The sequence below is a fragment of the Ochotona princeps genome, chromosome 12, assembly GCF_030435755.1.
Source record: "Ochotona princeps isolate mOchPri1 chromosome 12, mOchPri1.hap1, whole genome shotgun sequence".
Lineage (NCBI taxonomy): Eukaryota > Metazoa > Chordata > Mammalia > Lagomorpha > Ochotonidae > Ochotona > Ochotona princeps.
Window position 1 is genome coordinate 46,803,434 of NC_080843.1, and position 16,621 is coordinate 46,820,054.

At 41.5% G+C, this 16,621-nt stretch overlaps 1 protein-coding gene across 3 annotated transcripts in view; it reads left to right on the plus strand.

Annotated features, from left to right (window-relative positions):
* The window catches only part of LRCH1 (leucine rich repeats and calponin homology domain containing 1), a 205,813-nt gene that overhangs the window by 110,144 nt on the left and 79,048 nt on the right, over window positions 1–16,621 (plus strand). For all 3 annotated transcript variants that reach the window (XM_058670758.1, XM_058670759.1, XM_058670760.1), the window contains exon 3: window positions 14,463–14,589. In XM_058670758.1, coding sequence (XP_058526741.1) covers window positions 14,463–14,589 — 127 coding nt within the window. The remainder of the gene's footprint in view (window positions 1–14,462; window positions 14,590–16,621) is intronic.

Genomic DNA, 16,621 nt, shown 5'->3' on the forward strand with positions numbered 1-16,621 from the left:
TTTTATACTTCTGAAACATTAGTAAAATTGGTTTTGGTATGATGATTTTTGTGTTGTACCTAGTTGAGAGTAGATTCTTGGTATTTGTAGGGAAGTAGGAAGAGTATATACAGTAAAAGATTCTTAGGAATCCTTTAAGGCAGGGACTCAAAGGATTCTAAGGAGAAAGGAAAGCACCCAACTGTTGCATTTTGTTTTTCCCCGTAATTTAATTTCATGTTCCCTTCCCTCTTTTCTTCCATTTGTATTGGTCATATTTGTATTGCTTTTCTTTATTTAAATATCCCACTTTTAGTTCTACATTGGTTGAGACCTGTTCTTTACTGACTCATGAATCTTTTCAAAGAATTGGAGAAAATTAAGAAATTAAGTATGTCTCATATCTCAGATGTCCTAGGTGGGTTATAGGAACGTTGTGCAGATATATATAGGCTCTTTAAAAGCCATATACTATATATACAAATGTGATTTTTTGATGCCTCCTATAAAATTTGCTGCTTGAATATAAATGTATAAGCATAAAATTGAAATGAAGGCAGGCTAGGGAGATCGTCAGTTACAAGTCCTTTAATTCCAATTTGATCTCTGGATTTAGTTGAAACATGTCTTCTAGAAATTGCACCTTTGAAATTTATTTCTCAGTTTTGCAGTGATTTGAGGAAGAGAACAATATAGCCCTGGCCCAAAAAAAGTCACTTGTCACATATGGCAAAGCAGGTGACTGCCTGTAATGTATAGTAGTATCTAGAAAATGCCAATTAGCATCTAATGAAATTGCTAAACCTTCTAAACTGTTGTGCAACATAATCCACATGGAAGTGTTATGTTGATGAATTTCTCTTGTTTACAAACTGCCACCCCCTACTGCTCAGCCATCCAGTAGGAGGAGCTTAGAATATTGTACTTGTGCATGAGTACTTGTGCGTGATCATTCATGACTAGATGTCTCCACAACAACTAAAGATGGTCATTCTGTCCATCTTAGCCCTAAACAACCAAAGAATAGACTGAGTATGTTCTTGGATATGTTAAGGGGATATGATGGACTTTGTGAACTTCTGACTTTTAGAAGCTTGAAGAGGTAATGGGATCTGAGGATGCAATAGAACTACTGAGTTGCTTCAGACTATGGGATGACTTGCTAAAGAAGTGGACTTTCAAGATAGGAATGTGATATCCAAGCATGATATTATCATTAATTTAAAAGTATATTGGGGGGCCCAGCGGCGTGGCCTAGCAGCTAAAGTCCTCGCCTTGAAAGCCCCGGGATCCCATATGGGCACCGGTTCTAATCCCGGCAGCTCCACTTCCCATCCAGCTCCCTGCTTGTGGCCTGGGAAAGCAGGAGAGGACGGCCCAAGGCTTTGGGACCCTGCACCTGCGTGGGAGACCCGGAAGAGGTTCCTGGTCCCGACATTGGATTGGCGCGCCCTGGCCTGTTGCGGCTCACTTGGGGAGTGAATCATCAGATGGAAGATCTTCCTCTCTGTCTCTCCTCCTCTCTGTGTATCCAGCTTTGCAATAATAGTAAATCTTTAAAGAAAAAAAGTATATTGGGGCAGTTGGTATGCATCTCAGAAAACTAAAGAAATAACGATTTGTTTTTGAGATTACCTTTTAAGTGAAATTATATAAAATGTGGCATTTCAGTTGAAAAAGCGTTAACAAACAGGAAAGTTCATCTGATTTTATAAATAATTACTACAAAATCTTTTTGAAGAAAGAGACAGACAGACAGACAAGGAGATGGTGATCTTTCAAGTACTAATGTGCTGATTTCACTCCCCAAATGCCTGCAACCACTAGGGCTGTGCCAGGACAAAGCCAGGAGCCAGGAACTCCAGCTAGGTTTCCCACATAGATTATAGGAGGACAAATGCTGCATTAGCAGGAAGATGGATCAAAAGTGGAGATAGACTCAAGCTAAGCCCTCTGATTTGGGACACAGGTGACTTAACGTGTTGCACCAAATCCACTGTTATTCCTCCTTATTTCTGTTAACTAAGAAAACTTATTAGAAAAAATAGTATCAATGAAACTGATTTTTTAAAATATTCACAGATTTTTCTGGTTTTCACTGGGTACTCAATTCACTTACTAAAGTATATATAAAAATTGCTGATTGCATTTTGGTGCAAGGGTGTACCATTCAAAGCTACTTTGAATTTGTGGGAGACAGTCCAAATTTATTACACTTTATGCAATATGTCGTGTATTGCAGCAAAGTAGAGGTCTGCACATCTTGGAGGATAATGGTGATGATGATGATAATAGTGCTGGTGGTGGTGATGATATTGATGATTGTGCTGGTGGTAGTAATGGTGATGATGATAAAATAAACAGTGTTGATGGTAATGATGGTGATACTGATGATGATGGTAGTAGTGACAATGGTAAAGATGAATATAATAGTAGTGATGATGCTGATGAGGAAGTGCATGAGTGGTGGTGGTGATAGTGATTTAGTGCTTTTTACAAAGCCTGTGCTTAAAGGATCTCTGAGCTTTTTATCTTTGTTTCTTGGTGTTCACAACACAACCTGAGCCTCTTCCTGTTACCGGGTTATCTTAATTCCAGAAATGTGGCCAAGAACAATAAAAATGAGTAGGCAAGAATTGTTCCTGTAGTGGAACAAAGACTTTGAGCTTGAACTGCTTAGGAAAGCCTTCCCCAAGTTTAAAATCTATTATAGGTTGTTAGATTATTGTTGAGGAGACTCATGAAGAAGGGTACCTTAGGAAAACACGGTAACTCTGAGTACCAAAATTCTTGGCAACACAGTAGGAATGTTGTTAGTGTACCTTGGCTTACAAGTCTCATCTCACAGACATTGCCAAAAAATGAAAGTTCCTTACAACACTGGCTCGCATGGCTTCTAAAACTCTGGGAGAGTGGTTTTACTTTCCATCCAGGCCTGGCTTACCTCAGAAACCCCTGCCTTTCCCAGCTTGCTAGGAGAGTGTCCTGAGGTATTGTCTGCACAGAAGTAGGCCGTCTCATGGGGAGAAAAATCATGGTGCCATAAAAGGAGTCTGTTTTGGCTGCTTTCTCTGCAAGCTGGCATCCTTGTTGGCTGCTAAACAATGTTCAGAAAAGAGTACTTCCTGATGGCAGTGTAACTCGTATTCCCATATTCCTTGGGGAGTCGTTCTGAGTACTAATCTTTAATCCTTATAATGTCACTCTGTTTGAAGGATCCTGCAAGAATTGCCCTGGAAAGCACAGGTTTAATATGTTTAACTTATTTGTTTTTAAGATTTATTTATTTTTATTACAAAGTCAGATATACAGAGATGGGGAGAGACAGAGAGGAAGATCTTCCGTCTGATGATTGACTCCCCAAGTGAGCGCAATGGCTGGTGTGCTGATCTGAAGCCAGGAGCCAGGAACCTCCTCCAGTTCTCCCACTCGGGTGCAGGGTCCCAAAGCATTGGGCCGTCCTTGACTGCTCTGCCGGGCCACAAGCAGAAAGCTGGATGGGAAGTGGAACTGCCAGGATTGGAACCGGCTCCCATATGGGATCCCGGTGCGTTCAAGGCAAAGACTTTAGCTGCTAGACCACTGTGCCGGGCCCAATGTGTTTAAATTATAAAATAAGAAGGAATTTTCATTGTTTTCTCTGTCTTTACACTGACATTTCTGAAGGTGTCTCAATTGCAAGAAAGTGTTCCTTCTCTGTACAAAATGAGAAAATTGATGATGTCTTCCACATTGGGAAGAGCGAAGAGTTTTATTCAAGTTAAAACAAACTTGTCAGAGCAGGCATTTGGTATGACTGTTGGGATGTTGCTTGGGATACCTTAGTATTAGGGTGCCTGCATTTGAATTCTGGCCCTGCCTTTAATTCCAACTTCCTGCAAATGTGAATGCTGGGATGTAGTAGCTGATGGCTCAGGTAGCGGCTTTCTGCTGCTCACAGGGAGATAAACGGATCGAGTTCTTGTCTCCTAGCTTCATTCTCCTAGCCTCAGCTGGTATGGGCATTTGGGAAGTGAACCAGCAGTTGGAAGATCTCTCTTTTTCTCCATCTGCCTTTCATTAAAAAAAAAAATAGACTATAAAAAATAAATACAAAAAAACTTGAAGTTTATATCTTGGCCTGAAGATAACTTCATTGAAAGGGCAATGAGAATGCTGTAGCATATATGTGTGTGTGTGTGTTGGAACTGGTTTGTGTTGGCCATGTTTTATTGTATAGAATGACAGATTAGTTAGCAAGATATAAAAAAAGAACTTGAAATTATTGCCTAAAAATCTGAAAATGTTTTCAAAGAACAGATATAAAAAGACTTATCAAGGCTATCTAGTACACAAGTTTACCAGCCTCGTGTGTTAAATCTTGCTGCTACTTCTTCTCCTACCCGCCAACTCCCCCTCCTCCTCCTCCTTCTCTTTACTAAGTTATTCACTTATTTTGAAAAGACAAGAGAGAAAGAGATTTCCCATCAATTTGTTCACTCCCCAGATGGCTGCGGCAGCTAGGACTGGAGCAGACTGAAGTCAGGGGCTGAGAATTCATTTTCTCTTATACACATTAACAAGAAGCTGGAGTCAGGAGCAGAGAGACTCAAACCCGTCACTCTGATGTGGGGAATCCTAAGCAGCAGTCTTCACTACTATGCCAAACACCCTCCCTTAGTTTAGCCTTGTCTGTTGCTCACTGGTCACTTACTTTTAAAGTGCAATGTATAGCCAGTGATCTCTGAAATTTTTAATGTGTTTATAAATTGTTGGGCCTATAAAAGTATGTCCATTGACATTGGCAGCTTCTAGGCTTTGCAAAGCAGGACTGAGTTAGTAATTGGGTCCTTCTTATCAAATTCCATTCCTTTTAGCATAACCCAAACTTGGCAAGCTTCCTGGGAAGATTTTTCCATTATGCACATTACCTGGTCACAGATGTTGACTTATTCAGTGTTGAAATTAAAAAGAACACACACACAAAGATGTATTATGACTTTGATAGCTGTGGTACGGTCAGATGCGTTGGTCTTGTTTTTAGGTCTGTTTCTGATGTAGAGATGTTAAGGTCTTTGTCCTGAACCTCAGCTCTCTGGAAGTGAAGCAAATGCCTTCGCCTAATTCACTGTTGGTTATTCAGCCAAAGTAATTTTGAAAGTTTAGTTTGCTAGTCCAAATAAACTGCAGATTGCTTTTATTTACCTACTTGAATATTTACCACCCCCCCCAAAAAAGAGCACTTTTGAAAACACTGTCATTTTGGGCCTGGCATGGTGGTCTAGCAGCTAAAGTCCTCGCCTTGAATGCACTGAGATCCCATATGGCCGCTGATTCTAATCCCGGCAGCTCCACTTCCCATCCAGCTCCCTGCTTGTGGCCTGGGAGAACAGTCAAGGATGGCCCAATGCTTTGGGACCCTGCACCCGAGTGGGAGACCTGGAAGAGGTTCCTGGCTCCTGGCTTTAGATTGGCGCAGCACTGACCATTGCGCTCACTTGGGGAGTGAATCATCAGATGGAAGATCTTCCTCTCTGTCTCTCCTCCTCTCTGTACATCTGACTTTGTAATAAAAATAAATAAATCTTAAATGGTGAGCTTCTAAAATGTGCTTATTTATTTGTGTGAAAGTCATAATTACAGAGAGAAAAAGAGATAGAGAGAGAGAGATCTTTTATCTGTTGGTTTACTCCCCAGACAACAGCCAGGGCTGACCCAGAACAAAACCAGGAGCCCAGACCTCGATCTGGGCCTACCAAGTAAGTGGGTGCCAGGGGCCCAAGCACTTGCATCATTATCATTGCTTTCCCAGATGTAGTAATAGGAAGACAGATCAGAAGCAAAGCACCTGGAATCCATACCAGCTTCAATGTGGGATGCCAGCACTGGAAGTGACAATTTAACTCATGTCACACAATGCTGGCCCCAAGCATCTTCATTTTATTGTGACTATTTTTATGAAGTTAGTGTTCTCAGTAGCCTCTTTTTTTTAAGTCAATGTCAATATTCCTTTTTTTTTTGGTGAGGAGAGAGTGTTAAAATAAAAAATCCAACACATTCCGTCCATGTCCTTGTTCTATATCAGGATTTCAACCAACTATGGATAAAAAATAGTCAGGAAAATCATTGTCCCAAACATATAAAGGCTTTCCTCCCTTATCATCCCTATACAATATGATAAGACAGCTATTTACATACATTTATGTTGTTTTAGCATTAATAATCTAGAGAGGATTTGAAGCACACAGGTGAGTATGTATAGGTTGTATCTAAATGCTGTGACATTTTGTATTAGGCACAAGATCATCCCAGACTTACTATTCAGTGGGAGAGCTGGAACCAGTTCCTCTTGGATGCTGAAAAACAGTACGTTTTCTTGGCTCTCATGGCCTAGCATAGAGGAGAAATACAGCAGGTTTATCTTCCTAGTAATAGAAAGTAGAGCTGATTCTCCCTGGAGTATACATCTACAAACTTGGGGAATGGTCTTTTTCTAATCATTAAAATGTTTTAAGCAGAGAATTTAATTTATTAGTGAGCATGTACAAGCTCCCATCTCCTGGTTCACTTCCCAAAAGCCAGCAATGGCTAGGGCTGACTTGGAAAGGAAACTAGGAACCAACAACAAAATCCAAGTCTCCTACACAGGGTAACAGGAACCCAGTTACCCAAGCATTCATCACTACTGCCCCCTAGAGCCTGCATAATAAACAGGAAGCTGGAATCACATCAGAGTAATTGACTCAGAGCCCTGTATCTGGGGTAAGGGGGAGATAAACGGAGAAGCCCCACCCAGTCTCCCACCCATCCCAGGTCCCTGATGTGGCATGCTCCCAGGGTCTTGCTCAAGTGGTTTTGATAGTTCAACAGTTATGAATTGCTGCCAATTTCACCATTCCAAGCACAATGAAGTTGCTGTTAAAGTCTTAATGCTTAAAACTTCCCAAACTGGGCCCAGCTCAGTTGCCTAGTGACTAAAGTCCTCACCTTGCATGCACCAGGATCCCTTATGGGTGCCAGTTCTAATCCTGGCTGTTCTGCTTCCCATCCAGATCCCTACTTGTGGTCTGGGAAAGCAGTTGAGGACAGCCTAAAGACTTGGGGCTCTGCACCTGTGTGGGAGACCTGGAATAGGCTCGTGGCTTCGGATCAGCTCAGCTCTGGTCATTGTGGCCACTTGGGAAGTGAATTATCAGACAGAAGATCTTCTCTGTCTCTCTTCCTCTCTGTATATCTGACTTTGTAATAAAAGTAAAGTTTTAAAATAAAACTCCCAAAACTATATTGTTGCCTCTGCAGGTGTCTGGCCAGTTACTATCCTTGCTAGCATTAGATATTGAATTTGTTCCATTGATTTGCAACAATTTCATTTTAAAATGAGGGCAATATGAAGGGATAGCTCTGAAGTCAAAGAAGAGTTAAAAGAAAGGGGAGTAAATAGCTGAGAAGAAGCTAACGATCAATAACTGCCCTTTGCAATCTAAGTATAGACACTGGGAACTGTAGTAGCTGACTGCTATCGCTGCAAAAAAAATGGGAGTATTTGAGCAGTGGTTTATTTATGCTCCAGAGGGGACTGATAGGATGTTATTGTAGGAAACTAATGCACTTGTAGCAGCCCAAATATGGGGCAAGTACACACCACAAAAATGAACAGGAAAATATGTAGCTGTTATAGAAGTTGGCTGAGTTCTGAATTGCCTTGGATCTCCATCCTCCTTGCTTTTCTCATAGTTCTCTCTAAAGTTAATTCTTTATTTCCTAAACATGTGGCTTTTGTCTGTGTTGTATGTAAAATTGATTGGTATGGCTTTCCAGAACTGGTTCAAAATGCAGCTAATATGATTATCTAGTACTTCTAGTTTTGAAACATTTGTAGCTTTCAAATGATCATCATACAGAAGTTGTCGTTAGCATAATTGTTTTCAAAGTTAGTTTTAAGCTTGGACTAGCAAACCTTACGCATGTATACATGCATTCTTACATATATACATATCTATTATATTTAACATATTCTGGATTAGGTATCTGTCTTATAACCTCATGTAAATATTAGAGTTTAGTTGTATAATTGAGTGTTTTGGTAATCTCCAGTTGACTGAAGCTATATACCAGGAAGTTATAGTTGACCAAAACATCACTGACATTTCAAAGCAAGGCTGTTGTTGCTGGCAGCTGTCTTAGATGGAGAATGATGGCCGGAATGAAGGGTGGGGTGGCAATGAAAGGGAAGTACTTGGGTATCAGGAAAGCAGAGTGAGACATTTTGGCATGGTAGATTTTTCTTTTCATAACAGAACAAACAAGAAAAAGGAAATGGTTCTGTGTGTATATTGTTTCAGTGCTCCGCGTGTGAAGGCCAGCAACAATCAGGTGTCACATGCAAAACAGGAAGCAGTCACCTGGCTTTTTTTTTTTTTTTTTAACTGAAAGGTGAACAGGGAAATACACTCACCTAAAGTAAAGTGGCTGCTGTTTTCTGTAAGTTAAGTAGCAAGCCAAGACAATATTATCAAACAGGGTCTTACACCATGGCTCAACAGGCTAATCCTCCATCTGTGGGAGCCAGTATCTCCTATGGGCACTGGTTCTAGTTTTGGCTGCTCCACTTCCCATCCAGCCCCTTGCTTATGCTCTAGGAAAATGGTGGAGGAATACTCAAGTCCTTGGGCCCCTATACTTGAGTGCGAGACCTAGAAGAAGCTCCTGGCTTCGAATTGGCTCATCTCCAATTACTGTGGCTATCTGGGGAGTGACTCAGTGGATGGAAGATATCTCTGTCTCACCCTCTCTCTGTAAAAAGTATTTTTTTGAATATAAATAAACTCTTTAAAACATATATTAAACAAATCATAATTGCTCAATAGTAGGCAGTTCCTTCCTTTGCTGAGACTGTAGAGTAAGCTTGGAATGTCCAGTCTTTTTTTTTTTTTACCTGTTCCCTGTGGCATTTTCACAACAGTTTTGTGATGTTTAGTTGTTCCATATCATTGTTGCTATTCTTGTTTGAAAACCAATTAGTAAATAGAGGTGGGAGTTACAGGTTATGTGTGTATACTCAGAGAAGTGGAAGGGTGCTAGAATTCAAGAAGATAGAAGGAAAATGTAATCTAAGGGGTTATGTGTTGAGTCTGGATTATTCTGATTGGAAATAGATATTTAAGAGCCAGTGCTGTACGCAGTGGGTTAAGCTGCTACCTGCAATGCTTCATCCCGTGAGTACTAGTTGTAGTTCTGGCTGCTGCATTCCTTTCCTTTCCTTTCCTTCCCCTTTCCCTTTCATTTCATTTCAAGATTTTCACTTGAAAGAGAGTGAGAGTGATCTTCTATCCACTGGCTCATTCCCCAGATGGTCAGTATGGCAGAGCTGAGCTGATCAGGAGCCAAGAACTTCTGAGTTTCCCTTGTAGGCGGAGAGACCCAAGGCCTTGGTCCATTCTTCCCTGCTTTTTTTCAGGCCATAAGCAGGGAGCTGGCTTGGAAGTGAAGCAGCTAGGTCTTCAACCGGTGCCCATATGGGGTGCTGGCACAGCAGGCAGAAAAACCCAGCTGTGCTACCACACCAGCCCCTTGCTGCATTTATAATCCAGTTCCCTGCTAATGCATCAGAGAAAGGGCCGTAAAATGGCCCAAGTACCTGGGCCTGTGGTATCCATTGGAAGACTCTGCTGGAGTTTTTGCTCCGGTTTCAGCCTGTCCCAGCTCCTGCCATTATGACCACTTGGGTGGAAGATCTCTTCTGTAAGCCTGTCTTTAAAATAACTAGATGAATGAATAAATAATTAAATGAACAAATAAACCTTTGCAAAAAATAGGTAGTTGGTTTGTCCTAGAATTTTCTAATTCAGCCTACTTATGAGTTATCTGATCTATCTTCAAGTGTAGCATGAAATCCTGTTTTTAAAGTGGCTAAAAATTTAACAATTAAAAATACAATAAATAAAATTACTAAATAAAATTAAGCTAAACACCTCTGTGTTCTAAAGAACACCTCCCCTCTGCCTGCCTATGTTAGACACTGAGTATCATTTAATTTTTGTATATGGAGGTGGTATTGGATTGAGCACTTTTGCAACCATAAGCTCATGTTAGTTAGGTCGTACTATCTGAGTTTTATAGCAAATGAAACTAGAGAGATTGAATAATTTATTTCAAGTCGTAGAGTTGCTTTGTGGCCAGGATAGGATTTGAATTCTGCAAGTCTTCTGATTCTACAATAGGTGACCTTTTCTTCACACCAAGAGGTTGATGGAGTAGGTCAGTCTATTACAGAAATGTCCTCATCAGTGGTTTCCTGATTGAGTGCTGTGCTTTGTTATTCATGGAAACCGTGCACTAAAAATAAAAAGTATAATCCAATAGTCTCAAATCTTGCCCTAATAATAAAAGTATGCCCTTATAATAAAATCACTTATAAAATGTATGATATGTTTATAATGACATATTTTGAGAAAAATAACCTTTTGAAGAAATCAGTAATAACTAATAGCAATACTGTCATTGAGTCTGGAACTATGGACATGAGTTAGTGCCAGAGCTATAATGTGTTAAAATATGATGCTTAAAATGTTAAACCATAAAATAACTTGGCTTGTGAATTCTTTAATTTAGGAATTAAATGAGAGACTCTTATTTGAAGCCAAGAAAAAATTTATCCTGCAAATGTAGGCTGCCAGAAATGTTTAGATTATTTCATCCTGAAATGAGGTAATAAACAAATCCAGCCGAGAGTCATTTAATTTAAAAGCTTGGAAACGCATTAGCAGAAAGGATGTGTCTGTGGAAAGCCTACTGCCTTTCCTTGTTTTCTTTCCTCCCTGTTCAATCTTCTACCAAGACGAGACAAGTACAGTGTCAGGAAACAGGCAGGCACAGCTTTGCGGAGGGCAAAGAAAAAGTTTCTCAGCATCTTCACTCAGTCTGTAGATTCTACCTCTTTTCCTTACAGATTTGCTGTTAATAGTGAGAGTAATAGTAATAGAGAAAGCATGATTGAATTTTGGTAGATTGGAAAACTTAATGTTGGCCATCATTTTACCTTATTTTAAAACATTTTTTCTGTGAGAGACTGTTTATAACATGGAGGCCTGCAGCCTGAGGCACTTGTTTGCTGGGTAAAATTGCTGCCAGATGAGTGGTTTCCCAAAGCCAAGGCTGCTGATGGGGTCTTAGTGGGTGCAGGATTAAAGGGAGTGTAGCTTTCCTCTGCTTTACAAATATTTGCTTGGAAGCTAATGGGTTTTTGTGTGCTTGTGTATTTCCTTTTTCAATTGGGGAAATTACAAGTAATACAGGAACATCCTGTGATAAAATATGTGAAGCAGAGGCTGGGGAAGAGATGAATGAAATAGAGGAAATGTGCCTCAGGTCTAGGGCATGCTATCCCATCGCTGAGTTCCTGACATCCTGGATTTATTAAATCTTCAGGTGATTAGTCCAGTATAAAAGAAATATTTGGGGCATAAATAGGCTATGTCATCTGTGTTTTTTTAAGATTTATATATTTTTATTACAAAGTCAGATATACGGAGATGGGGAGAGATAGAGAGGAAGATCTTCTGTCTGATGATTCACTCCCCAAGTGACCGAAATGGCCGGTACTGCTCTGATCCGAAGCCAGAGCCTGGAACCTCCTCCAGTTCTCCCACTCGGGTGCAGGGTCCCAAGACTTTGGGCCATCCTCAACTGCTTTCCCAGGCCACAAGCCGAGAGCTGGATGGGAAGCGGAGCTGCCAGGGTTAGAACTGGCGCCCATATGGGATCCCAGCGCATTCAAGGTGAGGACTTTAGCTGCTAGGCCATGGTGCTGGGCCCATCTGTGGTTTTTAATGGAAAAAGAATTCACTCTCATCAAAGATATAGCCATTATTTTCACAAGCATACATTGTATGTTTTTTTATTTCTCTTTTAATTATTTATTATTTTACTTCATTAATTACATTGTATTATGTGACACAGTTACATAGGTACTTGGGTTCTCCCCACCCCTCCCCAAACCCTCCCACCATGGTGGATTCCTCCACCTTGTTGCATAACCACAGCTCAAGTTCAGTTACATTGTATGTTTTAAGTTAGTACGGATGGAAGAATTCCAGTGAGAATAAGCCCAGTGTCGGAACAATCACTCGTGCACCCGGAAGAGCAGTAATGTCATTTCACAACTTGAAATCCTGTGCAAGGAGTTGGAATGGTGGTGAAGATGCCAGCATCCAATATCAGAGTGCAAGGGGAGAACAGAGTGAGTCTGACCCCAACCTGACTTTTGAGGGCATCTGGAGATGGACTGTCTCCATGCTCTGTTTCTCTGCTTTGCAGATGAACAAATAAGTAAACAAGCCTTTCAGTTCTGTGTCTGCCTAACCTGGCTATATGCCTGCATCATCGTTACAGGACTGGGAATAATTTAACTCTTACTCCCTTGATCACCTAGGAGCAATCTCAACCTGTGATAGTTAATTCTGCAGAAAATGGGAATGCAGAGATTTCTGAAAATACTGATCTTTGTTCCCATAAAAGTAAATCTTAAGTGTAATAGTGTAAATCCAAAGTCAGTCAGAGAACTAACATTTCTATTTGCAAAATCTCAGTTTATAAAATTGCATTCTAGTCAGTGTTTTATGACCACAAACTATATATATATATATCACGTTACTGGATCACAACTTTTCCATAAACTGCATTGTCTTTTGGGGCTTGAGGACTGCTGTCCCAATAGGGGCTGGGCATGCTCTTCATCTGGCCAGAAGAACCCCACTGGGCTCTGAGGAAGAGAGCAGCAGGGATATGAGAGGACAGAAAGAGTCTAGTTGCTCTGGTTCCCCCTTAATCACTCCTGGTGACCAGGACAGGGTGGCAGTGGGAAGCCTTTAACCATCTTCTGTCTGCCCTTTGCTTGCTCATGAGGGGAGGGAAGAGCGAATCACCAGTCCTTGGAACACCAACAAGGTTCTGTGTCTTCCCTCGCTCTGCCAGACCCAACTGGGAAAAGCTCATCTATAGCTGCTGCTTTCTGGAAATAGCCTTTTTTTTATAGATCTGGAAAAAAAGGAAAATGGAAAAACATAAGGCCATCTTGTTTGTTGCCTAAGCCTAGTTACCTGGACATTGGGTGTCTGGAGCTGGAGTGATAATCAGGGTGTTGACAAGGAAGTGCCCAGATTAGAAAGGTTCTTTGCACACACAGCACCTGGTTTTTCTGAGCCCATCAGTTAAGATGTGCTTTGGCCCAATGAATTCCTGCCCTCTACATGGGTGAAGGGGAGGGCAGGGAAAGTAAAGTTGTTCATTGAAGTACAACATGCATACCAAACATTGTGCCTGTCCTATGCATTCATCTTGATGAGTCTGAACAATAAGAAGCATCCAGGAACACACATCCAAGTTAAGTTGGGTTTTTCTTTTTATAATGGAATTTTTTCCTGATTAGTATAACTCTTGTAAGAACTTCAGAAACCTTTGCAAGATAATAAAGAAAATGAAAACAATGCCTGGTACTCATACCTCAGAATGATTACTAGTAATGTATTTGTGTATTTCCATCCTGTCTCCTCTCCTCCACCCCCTGCAGCTGCAGCTGTATGTATGTCAATAAATACACAAAGCAGGAGTTAACCTTTGAAACCTTATGCATGTGTGCACCGACATAGGGAGGAAGGGTCAGATAGTTGTAATAACATGCCCAATGTGTAGATGTTGTGCTGTGTGGCTTCATCAAGCAGAGTGTGGGTAAAGAAAGTCAAAGACATCCAAAGCCATCTGTCATCTTACTTGGTAACAGAAAAGAAGAGGGCGGAACATGAAATAAATGGCTGAATATAAATATGGGTGATTCATAGAGTTCATTGATGCATTGTTGTTCCAACTCTCAGAAAAGTAAGCCTGGCTCATAGAAAGCTCAGCGCTCCACTGCTGGAGTCTCCTTACAGCAGGCCCAACTCCGACTTCTTGGCCAAATCTTTCCAGCTCAGGTTTGCTGTGTTGGAAGGCCAGTCTGACTTCTCTTCAGCTTTCTCACAGGCATTCACAACAGCCTCGCAGCAGTTTTTGTTCTAACCAAAGGAAGCTGTGACAAAATAGAAGTCAACCTGGTGGTTTTGTGTGCCACAGTGGCCATAACCACCGCACAATGCCTTCACGCTGGTGGTAGCTTCGGCTTCAGCTTAGTTTCCGCACACATGGTCGGGCGAGAGCAGTCGGTGGGTGCCAGCTTTCCGTTGCTTCTGGCCCTGGCCTTCTTGGCCAACTGGGCCTCATGGCATTCCTGGTGTCGGGGGAAGCTGTCTGCCTCAGAACTGCCCATCCCTTTCTTGTTTCTCAGTTACACTTCATCTTGTCCACACTTTGGGCTTTGAGTGATGACACATACAGGAAATGTATTGGGTTTTTTTATATTTGTAAGTTGTCATCTTGGGTCCCTCTTTTTTTTTTCCTGGTTGAAAACCCATTCACAGACACAAAAAGTGGCCTTGCTGTTTACCTGTGTTCTTGTTGTCTTGTCTTTGCAGTCGAAATCAGCTGTCTGCCCTGCCTGCCTGCCTGTGTGGTCTGCCTCTCAAAGTCTTAATCGCAAGTAACAACAAGCTTGGATCACTCCCAGAAGAGATAGGTCAGCTCAAACAGTTAATGGAGTTGGTATGTTGCTGTTTTTAAGATGCTGTTTTGATTTGCTGCTTGATCATAGCCTGTTGGGTTTCCCTAAAGATGACAACAGCTTGACCAGGGTGCCCCTGTGTTAGTGTGTTTCCCATTGCTATTAGAAAATGCTTGACATTGGTTACTTAATATAAAAAGAAAAAAGAAATGTATTTGTTCAAAGTTTCTTTCTGAAGATTTATTTATTTATTTATTTTACTTGGAAGGGTTGCAGAGAGAGAAAGGGAGAGTAAGAGAGATCTTCATCTGCTGGTTCACTTCCTGAATGGTCACAACAGCCAGAGCTAGGCTGGTCCAAAGCTGGGAGCCAGGAGCTTCTTTTGGGTCTCCCATGTGCATGCCAGATCCCAAGACCTTGAGCTCTCTTGTTTTCCTAGACCATTCATAGGGAGCTGGATTGCAAGTGGAGCAGCTGGGACATGATCTGGCTCCACCCACGAGCACTGCCATTTGCTTCAGGCAGAGGATTAGCCTGCTATGCCATAGCACCTCTTGCTCACAATTTTGTGGGCTGAAATCCCAAGCTCAGATAGCAACATCTCTTTGGCCTCTGGTGAAGGCCTTGGATAACAGCACATCATGGCAGCCAGTGCCATCAGGGTGGGAACATATGGGAGAAAAGAGCATCACATGGCCACACAGGAAGCCAGGAAGCTCACTGGGCTTGTGTTTTCATGACAGTCCACTATGTCAGGAACAAACAGGGATTCCCAAGAATCTCACAGCCACCCACGAGGCTGCAACTCTTAAAAAAAAGTCCTCTAAACAGCAGCACACCCCTAGGTGTGCTGTTTCCAACACTTGAACCCTTGGGGACTCTCCACACTCTAAGCGTCCCAGAGATGCAGTTGTATGCAGGACATGTGTGATGGAGACAGTGAGTGGAGACACACTCAGCTGACAGTCTGGGCTTTGCTCATCAGACCCAGCCCCAAAAGTGTGTGTGTGTCGTGTTTTCCAGGACCTGACATTTCCAGGTTGTCATTTGGCTGTTGGCACGGTGTCTTCGGGATGCCTGTTACTGTATGAGAAACAGTAGCTCTGCTGACCAGATGATGCAGGTGTGGAGTGAGCTAAGGAGCCAGAAAGAGCAGCTGCTCTGATTGGATACTCAGAACATGTGACTGCAGGGTGGCCTAAGGGACACCCAAGCTTTTTAAGGCACCCTATCCCCCAGCCCAGCTATGGCAAGAGTTGCCCTGCATCTTAATTCCAGCACTGCTAGCTCTCAGTGTTTGTGATTTTCCTACCCTGTGAGGGCTCCTGTAAGAGGTGTGTAGTAGTCCAGGGCACAGAATGGCCATGAGCAGCATATGGAAGATAACCCTGTTCTGGCTAAGTTGCGAAGTAAACAAACGCTACCTCCCCACACTGTCCAATGAAACTATGTGTAATACAAGCATTTGTTTATGAAGATTTAGAAAGCTGATGTTATTTAACCACAAGGAGTCATTGGCCTTGTTTAAGGTCACAGACTGAAAAAAGATTAATTTCCATCCATTCTTTCTTATCTTTTCTATCTTTTTACTTAAAATAGTGTTACCATAGGTAACCATGTCAGATTATTTGAAGCAGTCAGTTAGGGGAAAAGCAATCCCCTAGAGAAGCTAAAGTAATTCTGGAATTGCAGTGGGAGGCTGCTGTGTTGTCACACTTCACCAACTTGTCTAAAAAAAAACCCAGCAACCTTGGGAGTTCCAAGTGCTTGAGTGCTGATAAAATCTCTCCACTTATTAGGCTTAAAGCATTGCTTGTTAACTATTTTGGAAAAAGTTTTTTGCTTTAATTTTTTTTTTAACATTATACTGGTGGTTTCCATAGTTAAATTGGAAACTTTGTTTTCTTCAAAATGTGAACAAACATTTCAGAGTCAGCATTTGTGTAAAATATAAAAACACCTTAATAATGTTGAGGAAAGTAGTTGTATTTTCTTCCATTTGAAAGTAACTGCAGTTGGACGATAATAGGCTACTGTTTCAATTATACCATGGATATGTAAGAATCAGGCAAC